This window comes from Dipodomys merriami, unplaced genomic scaffold (genome assembly GCF_024711535.1).
Source record: "Dipodomys merriami isolate MVZ:Mamm:240054 unplaced genomic scaffold, mDipMer1.0.p SCAF_3, whole genome shotgun sequence".
NCBI lineage: Eukaryota > Metazoa > Chordata > Mammalia > Rodentia > Heteromyidae > Dipodomys > Dipodomys merriami.
The window spans coordinates 62,853,650-62,870,228 of record NW_027204492.1 but is presented as its reverse complement, the minus strand read 5'-3'; the positions used below and the strand labels follow the sequence as shown (position 1 = coordinate 62,870,228).

The following is a 16,579-nucleotide window of genomic DNA, read 5'->3' as shown; positions in this document are numbered from 1 at the left end:
GGTTATATATCCCAAGGGAATTCTGTGGCACCTCAAGGAGTAAAACTCTTAGGGGTGAGGTGCTACCCCATTCTTAAATCCAACATGAGTTTGATTAGGCTTAGACACAATAGAAATTTTGTATTAAATTTTTCCTCACCCTTCGATGATGTGTATAATGTTGCACAGGTGAAAACATTTGAGACATGGCCACTCCTTTGAGTTTGGCTCAGGTTGTAGAATTATCACAAAAAAATAAAATCAGCCAGGTGCCAAGTGGCTCATGCCTGTAATCCTATTCAGGAGGCTAATATCTGATGATAGTGGTTCAAAACCAGCCCTGCCAGGAAAGTCTGAGAGACTTATCTCCAATTAACCACCAGAAAATCAGAAGTGGCGTTGTTGCTCAAAGTGGTAGAACTCTTGCCTTGTGCAAAAGAGCTCAATGACAGTGCTCAGGCCCTGAGTTCAAGCTCCATGACTGACCAAAAAAAAAAAAACAGTGGTGGGAAATTTATCATTCTCTTGGAGATAGCCAGGTCATGTGTGGAGAGCACATGTGGTAACATGACTAATAACCTGAACATAATTTTAGTATAGTAAGCTTGTGACAGATGGGCCTATTTGATTGTAGATACTGACTTCTATCTATAGCCATGTAGTAAGCATCGGTTACTAAGGGGTGGGGGGAGAGTAACTGCTGTAAAGATTTGTGTGGAGCACGTAAGTGAGGATCTGATTTGATATGAGAGGCATTAAAGATGGACATTGCAGCTGGGTGCTGGTGGCTCACACTTGTAATCATAGCTACTCAGAAGACTGAGATCTGAGAATCACAGTTTGAAGCCAGCCTAGGCAGGAAAAGTCCATGAGACTTCAATCTCCAGTTAACTTCCAAAAAAAAAAAAGGAGTCAGTTCAAGTGATGAGTGTTAGCCATGAGGAAAAACACCTCTTGGACAGCACCCAGGTCCTGAGTTGAAGTCCCAGAACTGGCACACACACACACACAAAAAGAAAACAAGAAAAATGAACATCACCAAGGGAGGTGTGCAGAACTTTCAGATTCTCTGGAGGCCAGATGATACAGCTTTCATGTACCTCCTGTGAAAGGCTAGATGGTAGGTGGCCTGCGGATTGAGTGTGAGTGGTACCTAAATGAGTGAATGATACAGCTGTTAAGAGGTAGGATGACACACAGACGACCAAAACTAACACACATACACACACAGGCTTCCTGGTATGTAAATTCTTTTTGAGGTTAGAGATCTCCTTTTACAGAGTTTAGTATATAACAGATTCAAAAGCCAAGCTCCTTAAGGTCCCAGTATTCAATTCACTCAGTGTGCAAAAGCACCACCATCTTTATACAGGACATCAAAAGCAATATATCTTCTATGAAACAGTATGGGCACAGATTTTCCAAGCTGGGGAAATGCAATAAAGAGCACAACACATTTTGGTCACTTTATTAAATGACATTAAATAGTTTAAGTTTCAACTACTAAACAGCACTTTGAATGGTGAAAACACAGATAGTATATTGTCATACTTGAATGCTTGTCTTTAAAAACACAATTCCAGTCCTTATATATATTACAAAACAGCCTTAAAGGAAGAAATGACATCTTTTCTACAGTACTTAAGATACTCAATACAGAACCAAAAAGCAGTCTAACAGAAACAAAGGCAAGTCTTCCCCGCTGTATGATTTCAGCAGCCAAAGCTGGATGATGGACTGAAACAATACTATACAACTGGGACAAAAACATATACAAGATCACAATACTAAGCAAAACGCTTTACACCCAGAGAAATAAAACAGGTTACAAAATGTGGAGAATTTAGCAGGCAAAACTGTATTACAAGCAACATTTTAAATTGTCATTTTTAAGCCATTGCAACTATTTAAAACATCTAAAACAAATATAAAAAATGAGCCTTTTTTAGTATTTGATGTGGTTTTTATCTTCAGATTATTTGTTAAAACTCGATGTTATACTCAAAGTACAGATTATGTAGCTAAAAATGTCAAGTGAGGAAAGTGTATGCAACGTGGTCCAAGTTTTATTTCAAACTCTGATTCCAATTAGTCCTTCTAAGTATCATTCTTTAAGTTCAGAGTGGAATCCACAATGAAACGGTTTAGAAGGTTGCCTATAATGTTCACATCTATAGCTTTGAGTAAATAATTAGACCATGCTGAAAATCCCCAGGTCTGGTAAATGAGGTTTAAAGTGATCTGGACTTAGAAACACCAACTGGCAACAGTTGGCCAAGAGACTACTAGCCTCAGATATTTGTATCATAAATCTTGTCTTTTTCATTGCTTCTAAAGTAAACATACACCTGCACCCCTCCACACCCATCCCAATTAAATAAATTTTGTGATATGGCTGGTGTGATATCTAAATCCACACATTTGGTTGGCAACATTTTACCAATGGAGGGCAGGGGGTGGGTCCACTGGACCTCACAAGTTCTATATTATAATTCTAGTGCTTATGGACAGTTTCCCACAAAGTTCTTCCAAGATAAAAATGGAAACCTCTTTCGGATCCAAATGACTCCAAAAAAATTTAGCTAATGTTCAGATCATCCTAATCCAGTGAGAGCAAAGCAAATCCTCCATGCAGCTCCCCCACCCTAACCCCAGAATTCTTTTAGCTGTTTTAAACCTGTTTCATCACCATCTCAAAAATGGTTTTGCCATGTTGAGTTGACTCTGGTAGTCAAAAACAATCCTTTTTTTTAGGAAATTCAAGCAACCAAAATGAATATGAATAAAATTATGTCTTTAAAAAAACCTGAAGAAAAAGAAAGGTAATGGGTTTTTAAGTAAAATTTCAAAAAAGAATACTACATGAATTAATTTCCATTAAGAAGTCACCTCACAGATCTAAACTGAAAACAAAATACATATATATGCATATATATATATATATATATATATAAGCTCTAAAAATTTTTGAGAAAAATGTAAGGAAATTTGGGAACAGAACAGTGATGAGAGAACAGAAAAGCATAGAAGCCAGTGATCCTTATCTTTAAAAAGAGGAATTATCTATCTCACAATACTGACAGTACTGGGAATTGTTCAAGCACATTCCTCATGTGAACTTAAAAGTCAGCAATGGTTCTGCCATTTTGGTGTTGTTTCTAAAAACAGGGTGTGAACCCAACAACCACAACTTCAGCGCTCATCTCCCCAAATGCTAGAAACTTGATTTTCTCAGTCCACATCCCACTGCCAGCAACAGGATGAAGCACTAGCACTGGCACCGTGCAGAGAGGAGATGTACTTTGTATCAGTGCCAGAGGAAAGAAAGAAAATGCATGTGGGGAAGAGAATCCACAACCCTGAAAGTTTACCAGGAATTCTTTCAGCACACTGAACTGAAAATAAAAATGGCAGAAACACTCTAGAAGAATAAGGAATTCTCTTCTTAGGCTGTACTTAAGGCTGTTTCTAAAATGCTACGCTACCTGCCAGACTCCTCCCTGACTTTAGAGTAGTAGTAGGATTGAAGGATATTGCACACAATTCTGTGTCAAGGATAATTCTTAGTTTCCAACTTTCAACCACGGACACAAATCGGCAGGAACCCAGTTTCAGACTTCAGTCAAAAGAACATTAAGACCATTTCAATTACTCTAATCCAGAAATGGGTTAAGTACAAAAGTAGCTCATTAACTTGAGGAATCAACTCTAAGAACTCAGCTGTGTGGTTTTCATATGTAAAGAACGAATATAGAAATCTTTATATTCTTTTTCTAAATTCATTAGTTTTATGACAATTTCACGGTTGCTAAAAGCAGGCATAAAAATTTGAGAGGAAACTGGGGAGCTGTTATTGTTATGGAAGGACTTGTTTTCACTGAAAACAATTTGAAATATCTTCTGTACTCATTGTGTGTAAGAAGATTCTAGGCAACATCACTGACAAATGTCAGGGAGAAATGGTATGCCCTATTTAAAAAAATTGAAAACTAATATGGAAGATTGGCATTTAAAGGGGACCAAACTATTTATACAGTTGAGTTCTGTTAAGTCGTGATTCCTAAAAAAATAAAAGATCTTTCTATGATTTTAACAATCCTTTAAGCTCTTAGTGCAAAATCACATTGATTTCCCTTGGGAAGGTCCTGGGTTTTTGCTCCTCATGGGGGGTGGGGCACGCTGAAGTGGTGGGGGCTGCATCCCACCGGCCACCGACTGATACATTCCTCTCATATCAATCTGCTGGTAATTGGAAGGATTCATTATTAAATTTGGGGGCTTTGGCATCATGAGGTGGCCCAGTGTCGCTTGCTGGTAAGTCATTTGTTGTTGCTGCTGCTGATTGTACTGCTGCTGAAGCCTTCTGTTCATAAGTATTCGCTGGACGCAGCTGATTAACTGGGGGGGGGGGGAGGTAGAAGCTGTTACAAGTGTATGACTTGTCTCCAAAAGGCAAGGATCAAGTTTTGAGTTAAAATCAATTTGTTCAGGGGGTACCATACCAAAAGGAAAACACATTATTGTTATCACCATTACTAATTTGATGGCATTCATAGGCCCATTACTGTAGAAACCAGTTAGTAACACCATTTAAGGCTAAATTCTCTTAATGACTTGACTATTGTACTGCAAGCAGCATTTAGGTTAGTTGCCATAGTAACCTGCCCAGCACTGTGATTAGTTTCAAGTATTAGTTACAGCCCTTTTTGTCAAGTCTCTTTTCTTTGACATTCTTCTGAATTTTTCACATGATGACAGGCAAATAAACATTTCAGTGACAAACACCAAAGGGAAAAGTGTTTGTAGTAGGAATAATTCCTACCTGGAATGTCTCACATTTCTTAAGATCATTTAAAAACCACACAATTCTGTCGTGCTTTCGAAGTAAAATACATGCCACAGAAATTGATTCCCTTGGTGTCAAGAGTTGAAATTTCCCAGTGCAGTGTGAGGCAGATGGCTGGCACAGGGCTGGGAAAGACGATCAAGGATTCTGGAATATGCTAGCTTTCTGAAGAATTATGTAATATAGCAGGAACGTGCAATATATATCATCCAGGGCTCCACCTCTCATTCTCAATTTAAATATACCGCAAAGTCTACATTTTAGAAGCCATGTAAAAATGGCAAAAGTGATACAAGTCTGGCAGAAGTTCCTAAATATCTATGCTATGTGAAAAATAGAATTATAATAAAAGATAGCCTATGCATATTTTAAGTGGTGTCAGCAATGGGAAATTCTTCCACCTTCCTAACAAATGAATTATCTTTACGAGGGTTCTGAAAAACCTTCTAGAATAATCAACGTGACCATCCATCCTCTCTGTAGGAGGAATGGTTACTGATACAGTTACACAGATCTATTATTATATTATAATTCAAAGAAAGTAAACCTAACCTAGAGGTAGTGAGAATTCTTACCATCTGTTGTTTTGTCAATACGTCATTGTAGATCGCTTCCCTCCGCTTCACATCAAGCTCCTGGCTGGCTTGTCTACTCAAGGCTAATGCCTGCACTTGGGCCTCAGAGAGATTCATGTTTTCCTTCCACTAAAAGAAAAATCATTCATTTTATTCCTTATGACAGTACACTTGTGGGAAAAATCATTAAGGTACTTAAAGATATTCAGGATTTTACAAAGTGCCCCTCCCCTTGCTTTAATTCGTTTCTAAAGGAAAGCACTGTGAAAGCAGTGTTAAGTTGTCCACTATGGTATAGTACACAGGCTCACTATCTCTGGAATTAAATAACTATTTAGATTTAATTACTGCAAATGGTAATTAAAATGTGTTTATGCAAATAATATGCACATACTTTCTACATTTTTTAATCTTAGATCCAAGTTCTTTTTTGGGAGGGGGGGGGTACAGTCGTGGGCCTGAACTCTGAGCCTGGGCGCTGTCTCAGCTCTTCAGCTCAAAGCTAGCACTCTACCACTTGAGCCACAGTGCCACTTCTGGCTTTTTTTTCTGCTTATGTGGTGCTGAGTAATCGAACCCAGGGCCTCATGCATGCAAGGCAAGCGCTCTACCACTGAGCCACCTTCCCAGCTCAGATCCAACTTCTTTTATAACAATAACAAAAATTATTGGATTATAGCCAGGCACTGGTGGCTTGTGCCTGTAATTCTAGCTACTCAGGAGGCCCAATCTGAAGACCACAGTTCAAAGCCAGCTTAGGCAAAAAAGTCAGAAATGAGTCTAGACTTCAGCAGCAAAAATGCTGTGGAGGCATGGCTCAAGTGGTAGAGCACCAGCTGTAAACAAAAAAAGCCAAGCCTAAGAGCTACAGACCTTGAGTTCAAGCCCTGACATTGGCACCAAAGAAAAAGGATAGTTTGTGACTATGATCTAGTTTAGTAGTACAGCTAGTATAAATCAAGTTACAAGAATTCTTTTTTCTCATAGCAAATTTAATACATTCCCATGAAGCAATACAACAATAACTGAAAATTAAAACAGCTGGACATGGTAGTACATCCCTAAAATCCTAGCAGTCAGGAGGCAGAGGCATGAGTCTTAATTTTGAGGCCAGCCTGAGCTACACAAGACCTTGTCTCCAATATAAAAAAGATAGATAAAATAGATAGATAGATAGATAGATAGATAGATAGATAGATAGATAGATAGATAGATAGATAGATGGATAGATAATAGATAGATAGATAATAGATAGATAGATAATAGATAGATAGATAAATAGATAGATAAAGAAATGGTGTGGCAGAAGAGGAGGTAACAATTTGGGAGTTGAAATAAGACAACTTGTCAGTATGCTTACTACAGATGAAATGATATCTTCAAGAGGCTGAATCCTCACTGCTGTCACACTGTTGGTTGCTTCTACAACTTTTTCTCTTCCTTGATTAATAAGGTCCTAGAAGAATATAGGAAATAAGTTAGCAAGGGTAGAACTCCAGCATCATGTTCAAGTGAGGGGCTCCTTCCTCTTGGTTTTAAAATGAAAATAATCACATTTAAAGGGGGAAATCATGGACTCAATTCAAAACAATCTGTATAGAAAAATCAACCTTTTCTCATTCAATAATATGCAGTTCTAGTTTTCTATTTCTTTCTTTGTTTGCCAGTTCTGGGGCTTGAACTCAGGGCCTAGGCACTATCCCCTGAGCTTCTTTTGCTCAAGGCTAGCACTCTACCACTTGAGTCACAGTGCTACTTCCAGCTTTTGCTGATAATGCGGTTCTAAGGAATCAAACCCAGGGCTTTATGCATGCTAGGCAAGCACTCTATCACTAAGCCACATTCCTAGTCCTAGTTTTCTATTTCATAATACTATTCTGTAACACTATTTTCTTTTTCTCTCTCTTTCTTTTCTTTTTGGCCAGTTTTGGGGCTTGAACTCAGGAGCTGAGCACTGTCCCTGAGCTTCTTTTTGCTCAAGGCTAGCTAGCACTCTATCACTTAAGCCATAGCACCTTTTCTGGCTTTTACTGTTTATGTGGTACTGAGGAATTGAACCTGGGGCTTCATGCATGCTAGGTAAGCACTCTACCACTAAACCACATTCCCAGCCCCCATAATACTATATTCTATTTCATAATACTAATAGTGCCTTGTACATCACAATAGAATGTAAATTAATGTGTGTATTTGTCTTACTCTTGAACATTAGACACACAATTGATTCCTTATATTAATCACTAAAGACAGTGCGCTATTTCCTTAGCTATTCAGCTATTCCTTAATTAAAAATCCTTCATTCCTTCAAGGACTGACTCCCTTGTGCACAGAACAAATTGTATCAGTTGACAAATAAAAAGAAAAATGCCTGGGTCTATTCAGAGGTGATCTTGTGGAGAATGGGATATTCCCAAAGAGGAGATTTCACAATAAGGCATTTGAGATTGTCTTGAATTCATGTGAAGTGCACAACGTACCTCCAGCTGTTGGTTACTCATTGCTGACAGGGCTCCCAGATTGAAAGGAATATAAGGAGTTTGAGAGTTGAAAGCAACAGGGGGTAAATTGGTCCCAGTTGGTATGTTGAAACGCATGGTCAGTCCCTAAAAACAAAACAAAACAAAAAAGCAAAAAAAAAAATTGTGCACTTTTCACAGTGTGATTCAAAACTTGAAATTTGACAGCACCTACTGGTTTAAAAAAGAACCCATTCTCAGATCTAGGAAATTATTAACACTCTTCCACACACAAACAAAACACCCTTTTCACCCGAAACCAAGATCTTATTACACAGAAAGCTTTAACCCCCTAAAGGTGTACTCTCTTTTTTCTGATAATTCCCACAGAAATGAGGCAATTGGAATTCTGCTGAGACTCCCAACAGCACATTAACGTTTAAGAAGTTTGGTACAAAGCACTAGGAGTTTTAAAAGGATTCAGGTATTAGGATAAGGTTTCACATGTGCAGGTCCTTTTTGCTCCAGTGGACTGCTGTTTCAAACGTAGAACTATTTGAAGTAAAGTTGCTGCTGGAGATTGACACTAATGTCCAATAATAACATACTTCATGTTATGATATTTAGTACAAATCGAGACTTCATAGTATACATATTAAAGCAACTTTTACCTCCAAGTCTAAGTGCCAGCAAGCTAGTACTCATGAGGGTTAACTGATGCTAAAAATACAGCTTCCCTTCAGCTAGCAATTCAGCAAGCACTAGGTGGAAAATACTACTGCTTTTTTTTTGGTCTGTTATAGGGCTTGAACTAAGGTCCTGGAAACTGTCCCTGAGCAGTTTTGCTCAAGGCTAGTGTGCTACCACTTTTAAGCCATAGCACCACTTCCAGTTTTCTGGTGGTTAACTGGAGATAAGAGTCTCACAGACTTTCCTTCCTGGGGTGGCTTTGAACTTGGATCCTCAGATCTCAGCTTCCTGAGTAGCTAGGATTATAGGTGTGACCCACAGGTGCTCAGCTAATATTACTGTTTTTTCTCACCTATCCTCCTCCTCTCATAGGTAGCGAAAGCTCATAAATGAATACTCACAATTGGGACCCTATATCTGAAGACTCATCATACTATTTTTTTTTTGGGGGGGGGGTCCAGTCGTGGGGCCTGAACTCTGGGCCTGGGCGCTGTCCCTCAGCTCTGCAGCTCAAGGCTAGCGCTCTACCACTTGAGCCACAGCGCCACTTCCGGTTTTTTTCTTTTTGGTTATGTGGTGCTGAGAAATCGAACCCACGGCCTCAGGCATGCAAGGCAAGCACTCTACCACTGAGCCACCTTCCCAGCCCCAAGACTCATTGTATTATTAATGTCTTCAAAGGGGACCCTTTTCTTCTTTACTGCTTTTTAAAACAACTAACATAAAACTCCAAACTAAAAGGCATTTTATGCTTTTTCAAACTTGGCTGGTTTCACTGTGTTGCCCAGGCTACTTTCAAGTAATCCTGCCTCAACCTCTCAAATAGCTGAGACTACAGGCATGTATCACCATACCTGGCCCCAAAAGCATATTGTAAGAAGGTTTTGTTGTGACATTTTCATATATGCATACACATACCCCCATTACCCTCTTGTTTCCCCAGTCCCGTTCCTCTCTCAAATAGCCCTCTTCCCTCAAAGTAGCATTCTGAATGAACTACCTTCTTTTCTGCCTCATATTCAGCCCAAGCTGCTTTTCTTTCTTCTTCAGTCAACTCTTCCTCTTCTTTGTGGTCCAACAGAGAGTCATGTTCATGATATCCTACAATGTGTTCTTTATGTATTTGAAGAAGTTCTGCAAGTATGGTATCCTATTATGAGGGATTAAAATGATACGGAGTTATTTGATTCCTCTGGACCATATTCCCTTAATTCTATAGCCAATTGTTAGACTAGAAACTATTTAAATTTCAATATATACTATAAATTATTTACAAACAGCCATAAAATATACAACATCATACACTTTGTGTGTGTGTGTGTATGCGCACGCACGTGCACATGCACCTACACACACGCCAGTTTTGGGGGTCCACTCTGGGCCTGGACACTGTTCCTGAGCTTTTTTCTTTAACTTTATTGTCAAGGTAACGTACAGAGGGGTTACAGTTACATATGTAAGGTAGTGAGTACATTTCTTGTCAACATTATTACCCCTCCCCTCATTGTTCTCCCTCTTTCCCTCCCCCCAATCCCACCTTTCCAAGTTGTAAAGTTCATTTCTAACATATTGCCTTGTGAGTATCGTTGTTCCATTGGTTCACCCACTGTCCTTTGTCTCCCTGAGCTCCTTTGTTTAAAGCTAGCATTCTATGACTTGAGCCACAGCTCCACTTCCACCTTTTTGGTGGTTAATTGGACTTTCCTGCCTGTGCTGGCTTCAAACTGAGATCCTCAGATCTCAGCCTCTGAGTATCTAGGTTTACAAGCATGCATCCACAGCAACACTGTACTCAAAACTAGTAACTTCATGTTTACCACAACATGTTTAGAGATTCAAAAAACTTTTTGAAAAACAAATTTATAACTTTGGTGCCGAGAGACGGAGGGGACAGGGGCAGGGGAGGAGATGAGAAGGGATGGGAAGGGGAGACAAAGGAGGAGGCAACAATGCTTGGTAAGAAATGTACTCATTACCTTGCTCATGTAATTGTAACCCCTCTGTACAGTATTTTCACAATTAAAAAAATTTAAAAAACAAAAACAAAAACCTTTTTGAGATCGGGTCTTGCTATGTAGCCCAGGCTGACGTATATGCACAATATTCTTGCTTAGCCTCTTGAGAGCTAGGATTACAAGTGTGTGTGCTGTCAAGCTAGGAGAAATTCAGTTTTTAAATTTTACCACTTTAAGGCTTTTAAGGGCATTTACTCCAATTTTTTTCATATGCCTTGTGTTTTTTGCTTAGTTGATAAATGTTAACATAAATCTTTTGAAATTAGTCATTATGGGCTGGAAATATGGCCGAGTGTTAAGAGTGCTTGCCTAGCATGCATGAAGCCCAGGATTAGATTCCTCAGTACCACATAAACAGAAAAAGCTGTATGTGGTGCTATGGCTCAAGCGGTAGACTGCTAGCCTTGAGCAAAAGAAGCTCAGGGACAGTGCCCAGGCCCTGAGTTCAAGTCCCAAGACTGGCAAAAAAGAAATTAGTCATTATATTGGATAGTTGTGGTTAAAAAACATGATGCCTGTTTATATGTATTTAAGAACTTTATTTTCATAGACACTTTAGCTACTAACCACAATACCAACCAAAAAAATCTAAATTAATCTAAATAGGTACAGAATAGCTTAATTATAACATATAATATAAGGAATGAACCCAGGGCCTAGCACAGGCGAGGCAAACACTCTACCACTGCACCATATCCCCAGCTCCTATTAAGTCCATGTTTTAAGGTTAAATTGTGTAAAAACTGGGACCACTTATATACATATTCTAAGATCACTAAACTCCTGATCTGTGTAATTATGACCATGGAAATGAGAACGAGTTGAGATAGATAACTAAAGTAAATCATGGATGGTACTAATTTTTAAAATTTAAATAAAAATAGCCAGGTGCTGGTGGCTCACGCCTGTAATCCTAGTTACTCAGGAGGCTGAGATCTGAGGATCATGGTTCAAAGTGACCCCAGGCAGGAATGTCTGTAAGACTCTTATCTCCAGTTAACCACCAGAAAACCAGAAGTGGCGCTGTGGCTCAAGTGGCAAATCACTAGCCTTGAGCTGAAGAGCTCAGGAATGGCACCCAAGCCCAGAGTTCAAGACCCACGACCGACAAAAAAAAATTAAATTAAAAATATTCATAAGCTGGATGCTGATGGATCATACCTGTAGTCCTAGCTATTCAGGAGCCTGAGAACTGGGGACTGTGGTTCAAAGCCAGCTAAGGCAGAAAAGTCAGACTTTCATCTCCAATTAACCATCAAAAAATCAGAAGTAGAGATATGCCTCAAGTAGCAGAGTGCTAGCCTTGGCACAAAAGCTAAGGGGCCTGAGTTAAAGCCCCAGGACTGGAACTAAAAAAAAGTACACATGAAAACATAGATATATAAAAGAAATTTTAATTCACTTAAAAAATAACTTTCCAGTTGGGTGCTGGTGGCTCATGCCTGTAATTATAGGTACTCAGGAAGCTAGGATCTGAGGATTGCGGTTCAAAGCTAGCCCAGGCAGGAAAGTCTATAAGACTCATCTCCAATAAGCCACCCAAAAAAAAGCCAGAAGTGTGCCTATGTCTCAAATGGTAGAGAACTAGCCTTGAGCTAAAGTACTCAGCGACAGCACACAAGCCATGAGTTCAAGCCCTAGGTCCAACACATGCACACACTCTCTCTCTCTCTCATACACACACACACACACACACACACACACACACACACACACACACACACACACACACACACACACACACACACACACACACTTTCTGTTGCTTTTAGTAATAAGTTCTCCTAGGATAAACTCTGTATCCAAACTGAATGGGAATTTAGTAAAGGAACATACTTACTGATTAAATGAAGGACAGAAAGTACATATAGCACATTAAACTCACATTTAATCTCCATCTAGCAATGCTTAATTCATGCAAAAAAAATAACCACACTCGAAAAGAATTGCATCTTTATATGTTTATCTATACCTGGAGTATTAGGTCCAACTGGTAGCACTCAACAAATTGGTAAGACTCAAATATAAGGCCCTCTTTCTTACATAATAGCAAATGCTGACACTGATTCCATATATTCTATTTAATATGTATTTTTTATTTTCCTATCAAAATAAACATTTGAAACACGTATTTCCTTTCAAGTAGAAAATATAGATGAGCTGGAAGTATGGCTCAGCAGTATTGTATTAGCTTAGTCAAGTGTCAGGCCCTGACTTCAAAGTCTCTGCAAAAAACTTAAAATTTGACGTTCATAATGTTATTTTCTTTGTTGAAATTAGAAAACATTAAAAGACCATACAAAGAGAGGGATTCAATTCTCTCCTCCTCCAATGTAGAAATCTACCAAACAAATCTGACTTCTTTTGTTCTTGTTTTTGTTTTTTGGTCGGTCATGGGGCTTGAATTCTGGGCCTGGGCGCTGTCCTCAGCTCTTCAGCTCAAGGCTAGCACTCTACCATTTGAGCCACAGTACCACTTCTGGTTTTCTGGTGGTTTACTGAAGATAAGAGTCTCATGGACTTTCCTGCCAGGCTAGCTTTGAACCTCAATCCTCAGATCTCAGCCTCCGGAGCAGCTAGGATTACAGGCATGAGCCACTGGCACCCGGCCAAATCTGACTTCTTTTGTCTATGGCACTTTGAATAGGCTTTTCATCACTACATCAACTTCCAAAGTATAGTTAGTTACTAAGTAGGAAGACAGGGAGATGTACCAGTCTGTATTAATTCATGGTATTAAAAAATAATGCTGGGCTGGGAATGTGGCACAGTGGTAGAGTGTTAACCTAGCATGCATGAAGCCCTGGGTTTGATTCCTCAGTACTACATAAACAGAAAAAGCTGGAAGTGGTGCTGTGGCTCAAGTGGTAGAATGCTAGCTTTGAGCAAAAGAAGCTTAGGGATAGTGTCCAGGTCCTGACTTGAAGTCTCAGGAGAAAGAGGAGAGGGGAGGGGAGGGAAGGGAGAAGAAGGGAGGGGAAGGGGAGGGAGAGAGGGAGGGGGAGGAGGAGGAAGAGAAGGAGGAGGAGAAGGAGGAAGAGAAGGAGGAGGAGAAGGAGGAAGGCAAAAGGGGAGGGGAGGGGAGGAAAGAGGGAAGAGGGAAGGAAAGAAAGAAAGAAAGAAAGAGGAAGTGGCACTGTGGCTCAAGTGGTAGAGCACTAGCCTTGAGCTGAAGAGCTGAAGGACAGCACCCAGGCCCAGAGTTCAAGCCCCATGACTGACAAAAAAGAAAAAAAGCTACTGATTTTGTGCTCGCTTCGGCAGCACATATACAAAAATTGGAACGATACAGAGAAGATTAGCATGGCCCCTGCGCAAGGATGACACGCAAATTCGTGAAGCGTTCCATAAAAAAAGAAAGAAAGAAAGAAAGAAAGAAAGAAAGAAAGAAAGAAAGAAAGAAAGAAAGAAAGAAAGAAAGAAAGAAAGAAAGAAAGAAGGAAAGAGAGAGAGAGAGAAAGAAAGAAAGAAAGAAAGAAAGAAAGAAAGAAAGAAAGAAAGAAAGAAAGAAAGAAAGAAAGAAAGAAAGAAAGAAGAGAGAGAAAGAAAGAAGAGAGAGAAAGAAAGAAAGAGAGAGAGGAAAGAAGGAAGGAAGGAAGGAAGGAAGGAGAGAAAAAGAGAGAAAGAATGAGAGAAAGAATGAGAGAAAGAAGAGAGATAGAGAGAGGGAGAGAAGGGAGGGAGGGAGGGAAACAGAAAGAGAAAGAGAGAGAGAAAGAGAGAAAGAAAAGAAAGAAGGAAAGAAAGAAAGAGAGAAAAAGAGGAAGGAAGGAAGGAAGGAAGGAAGGAAGGAAGAAAGGAAGGAAGGAAGGAAGGAAGGAAGGAAGGAAGGAAGGAAGGAAGGAAGGAAGGAAGGAAGGAAGGAAGGAAGGAAGAAAAGGGACAGAAAAGATCCCTTTTGTCTACTACAGCTGGGTAAACTGGCACAAGCCTGTCATTTTGAGTCTTGTGGGAGGTTGACACAAAAATCTACAGGATCTCATCTCAGTGGAAAGAAACTGGGAGTAGTGGCACATATCTGTCATCCTAGCTACCACAGTAGGCCTAAAGGTGGCACATTTAGCTCTAGCTCAGCATCTAGGTAGGAAGCTAGACACTATCTCAAAAATAACCAGTATAGTGAGTGGGGATGGGAAGGAAAACCTGAGAGAGAACAAGGGAAGGGGTGACATTGTCCAGAAAGGAGTGCACTCTTTACCTGATTTATGTAACTATAATCCCTCTGTATACCACCTTTATAATAATAAATTTTTTAAAAATAACCAGTACAAAAAGGGGCTGTGGGTATGGCTCAATGGTAGAATATCTGTCTAGCAAGCTCGTCCTGAGTTCAAACCCTAGTAACTACCAACCCCCCACCCCCGCCCAAAGATAAAATACTATCTTAGAGGTATGACTCCTATATCTACCCCTCAAGCATGACTGAAGAGATATAATTTAGTAAAAGAAATTCTAAAACTGAAAAAAACACTAATTTTAAGTGATCATAACAAATATAATTAGAAAAGTCAGTACATCTATAATCTAATAAATTACAGAACTCAGATGTTCTCAGATTCTCCCTGATTTTACTTCTACTTAGCATTACATGATTATTGTAACCATAGTCAGTATCAGTACGTTTTTCTTTTTTTTGTTTTTTGTTTGTTTTTGTTTGGTGCCAGTCACTGGGACTTGAACTTAGGGCCTAGATGCTATCCCTTAGCTTTTTCAAAATTCAAGGCTGGCATTCTAACACTTGAGTTACAGCTCCACTTCTGGCTTTTTGGTGGTTAACTGGAGAGAAAAGTCATGGTGGAGGTCAGGAGGGGAACATCTGGGAGAAAATGGGAGGGGGGCTTGGGAAGGTGGCTCAGTGGTAGAGGATTTGCCTTGAATGCATAAGGCCCTGGGTTTGACTCCTTAGCACCACATAAGCAGAAAAGGCCAGAAGTGGCACTGGGCTCAAGTGGTAGAGTGCTAGCCTTGAGCTGAAGAGCTGAAGGACGCACTAGTGCCTAGGCCCAGAGTTCAAAGCCCCATAACCGGCAAAAAAAAAAAGAGGGAGGGGGGTGACACTGTTCAAAAAGAAATGTACAGGCTGGGAAGGTGGCTCAGCGGTAGAGTGCTTGCCTTGTATGCATGAGGCCCTGGGCTCGATTCCTCAGCACCACATAAGCAGAAAACGCTGGAAGTGGTGCTGTGGCTCAAGTGGTAGAGTGCTAGCCTTGAGCTAAAGAGGTGAGGGACCGCGCCCAGGCCCAGAGTTCAGGCCCCATGACCAGCAATAAATAAATAAATAAATAAATAAATAAGAAATGTACTCATTACCTGACTTATGTAACTGTTGCCCCTCTGTACATCATCTTTACAATAATTTTAAAAACAAAATACAAAAAAAAAAAGGTTCACTGACTTTGTTGGCCAAGCTGGCTTTGAACTGTGATCCTCAGATCTCAGCCTCCTGAGTAGCTAGGATTACAGGCGTGAGCCACTTTTCTCCCTTCCCAAAAACAGCTACTAAAGAGAAGACCAAGAGAATGTATCCTAGGAACTAAATTAATTTTTGGCTGTGCCACTATATTCATTCTCTCTATAACATTAGATAATAACTTAGCTTGTCTGAATGTGAAACATGGAAGAAATATTTGCTGCTTATAGACAACAGGATGATATACAAAAAAAACCCCACCAGAATAAAGAAAAAAATCTAATTCCTTGAGAATATATACTATGTCAATTAAGTATATTCTTACTTCTCACTTATAAGCACCACAATTCAGACACTGCTTTTTATGTGTGTAGGGAAAACTTTCCCAGAAATTCATTTATGCATGTGAATACACAAATGAACACACACACACACCCTTTAAGAATGACAGATCAGACAGCCTATCAGGGCAGTCCGTAGTACCCTGTAATTTTCAAAGCCCAAATCTATTACCTTGGAACAAGGAGAAATTGAGAATCAGAGGAACAAAGAAACTCTTGCAATTATACAGCTAAGGATTAGCTGAGACTGAAAACTAAATTTTCGGA

General features: G+C 39.7%; 1 protein-coding gene and 1 non-coding gene across 6 annotated transcripts in view; one reads left to right on the top strand and one right to left on the bottom strand.

The window, feature by feature from the left end:
- Nucleotides 1-1,419: 1,419 nt before the first annotated feature.
- Atrx (ATRX chromatin remodeler) overlaps nt 1,420-16,579 on the bottom strand; it is a 177,726-nt gene continuing 162,566 nt past the window's right edge. For all 5 annotated transcript variants that reach the window (XM_070040154.1, XM_070040155.1, XM_070040156.1 and 2 more), the window contains 5 exons: nt 9,547-9,696; nt 7,878-8,003; nt 6,761-6,856; nt 5,401-5,529; nt 1,420-4,377 (listed from right to left, as the gene is read on the bottom strand). In XM_070040154.1, coding sequence (XP_069896255.1) covers nt 4,099-4,377; nt 5,401-5,529; nt 6,761-6,856; nt 7,878-8,003; nt 9,547-9,696 — 780 coding nt within the window. In that variant the 3' untranslated portion in view covers nt 1,420-4,098. The remainder of the gene's footprint in view (nt 4,378-5,400; nt 5,530-6,760; nt 6,857-7,877; nt 8,004-9,546; nt 9,697-16,579) is intronic.
- LOC138840627 (U6 spliceosomal RNA) lies at nt 13,810-13,916 on the top strand. Its single transcript, XR_011376178.1, has one exon. It is a non-coding gene; the product is annotated as a U6 spliceosomal RNA (small nuclear RNA).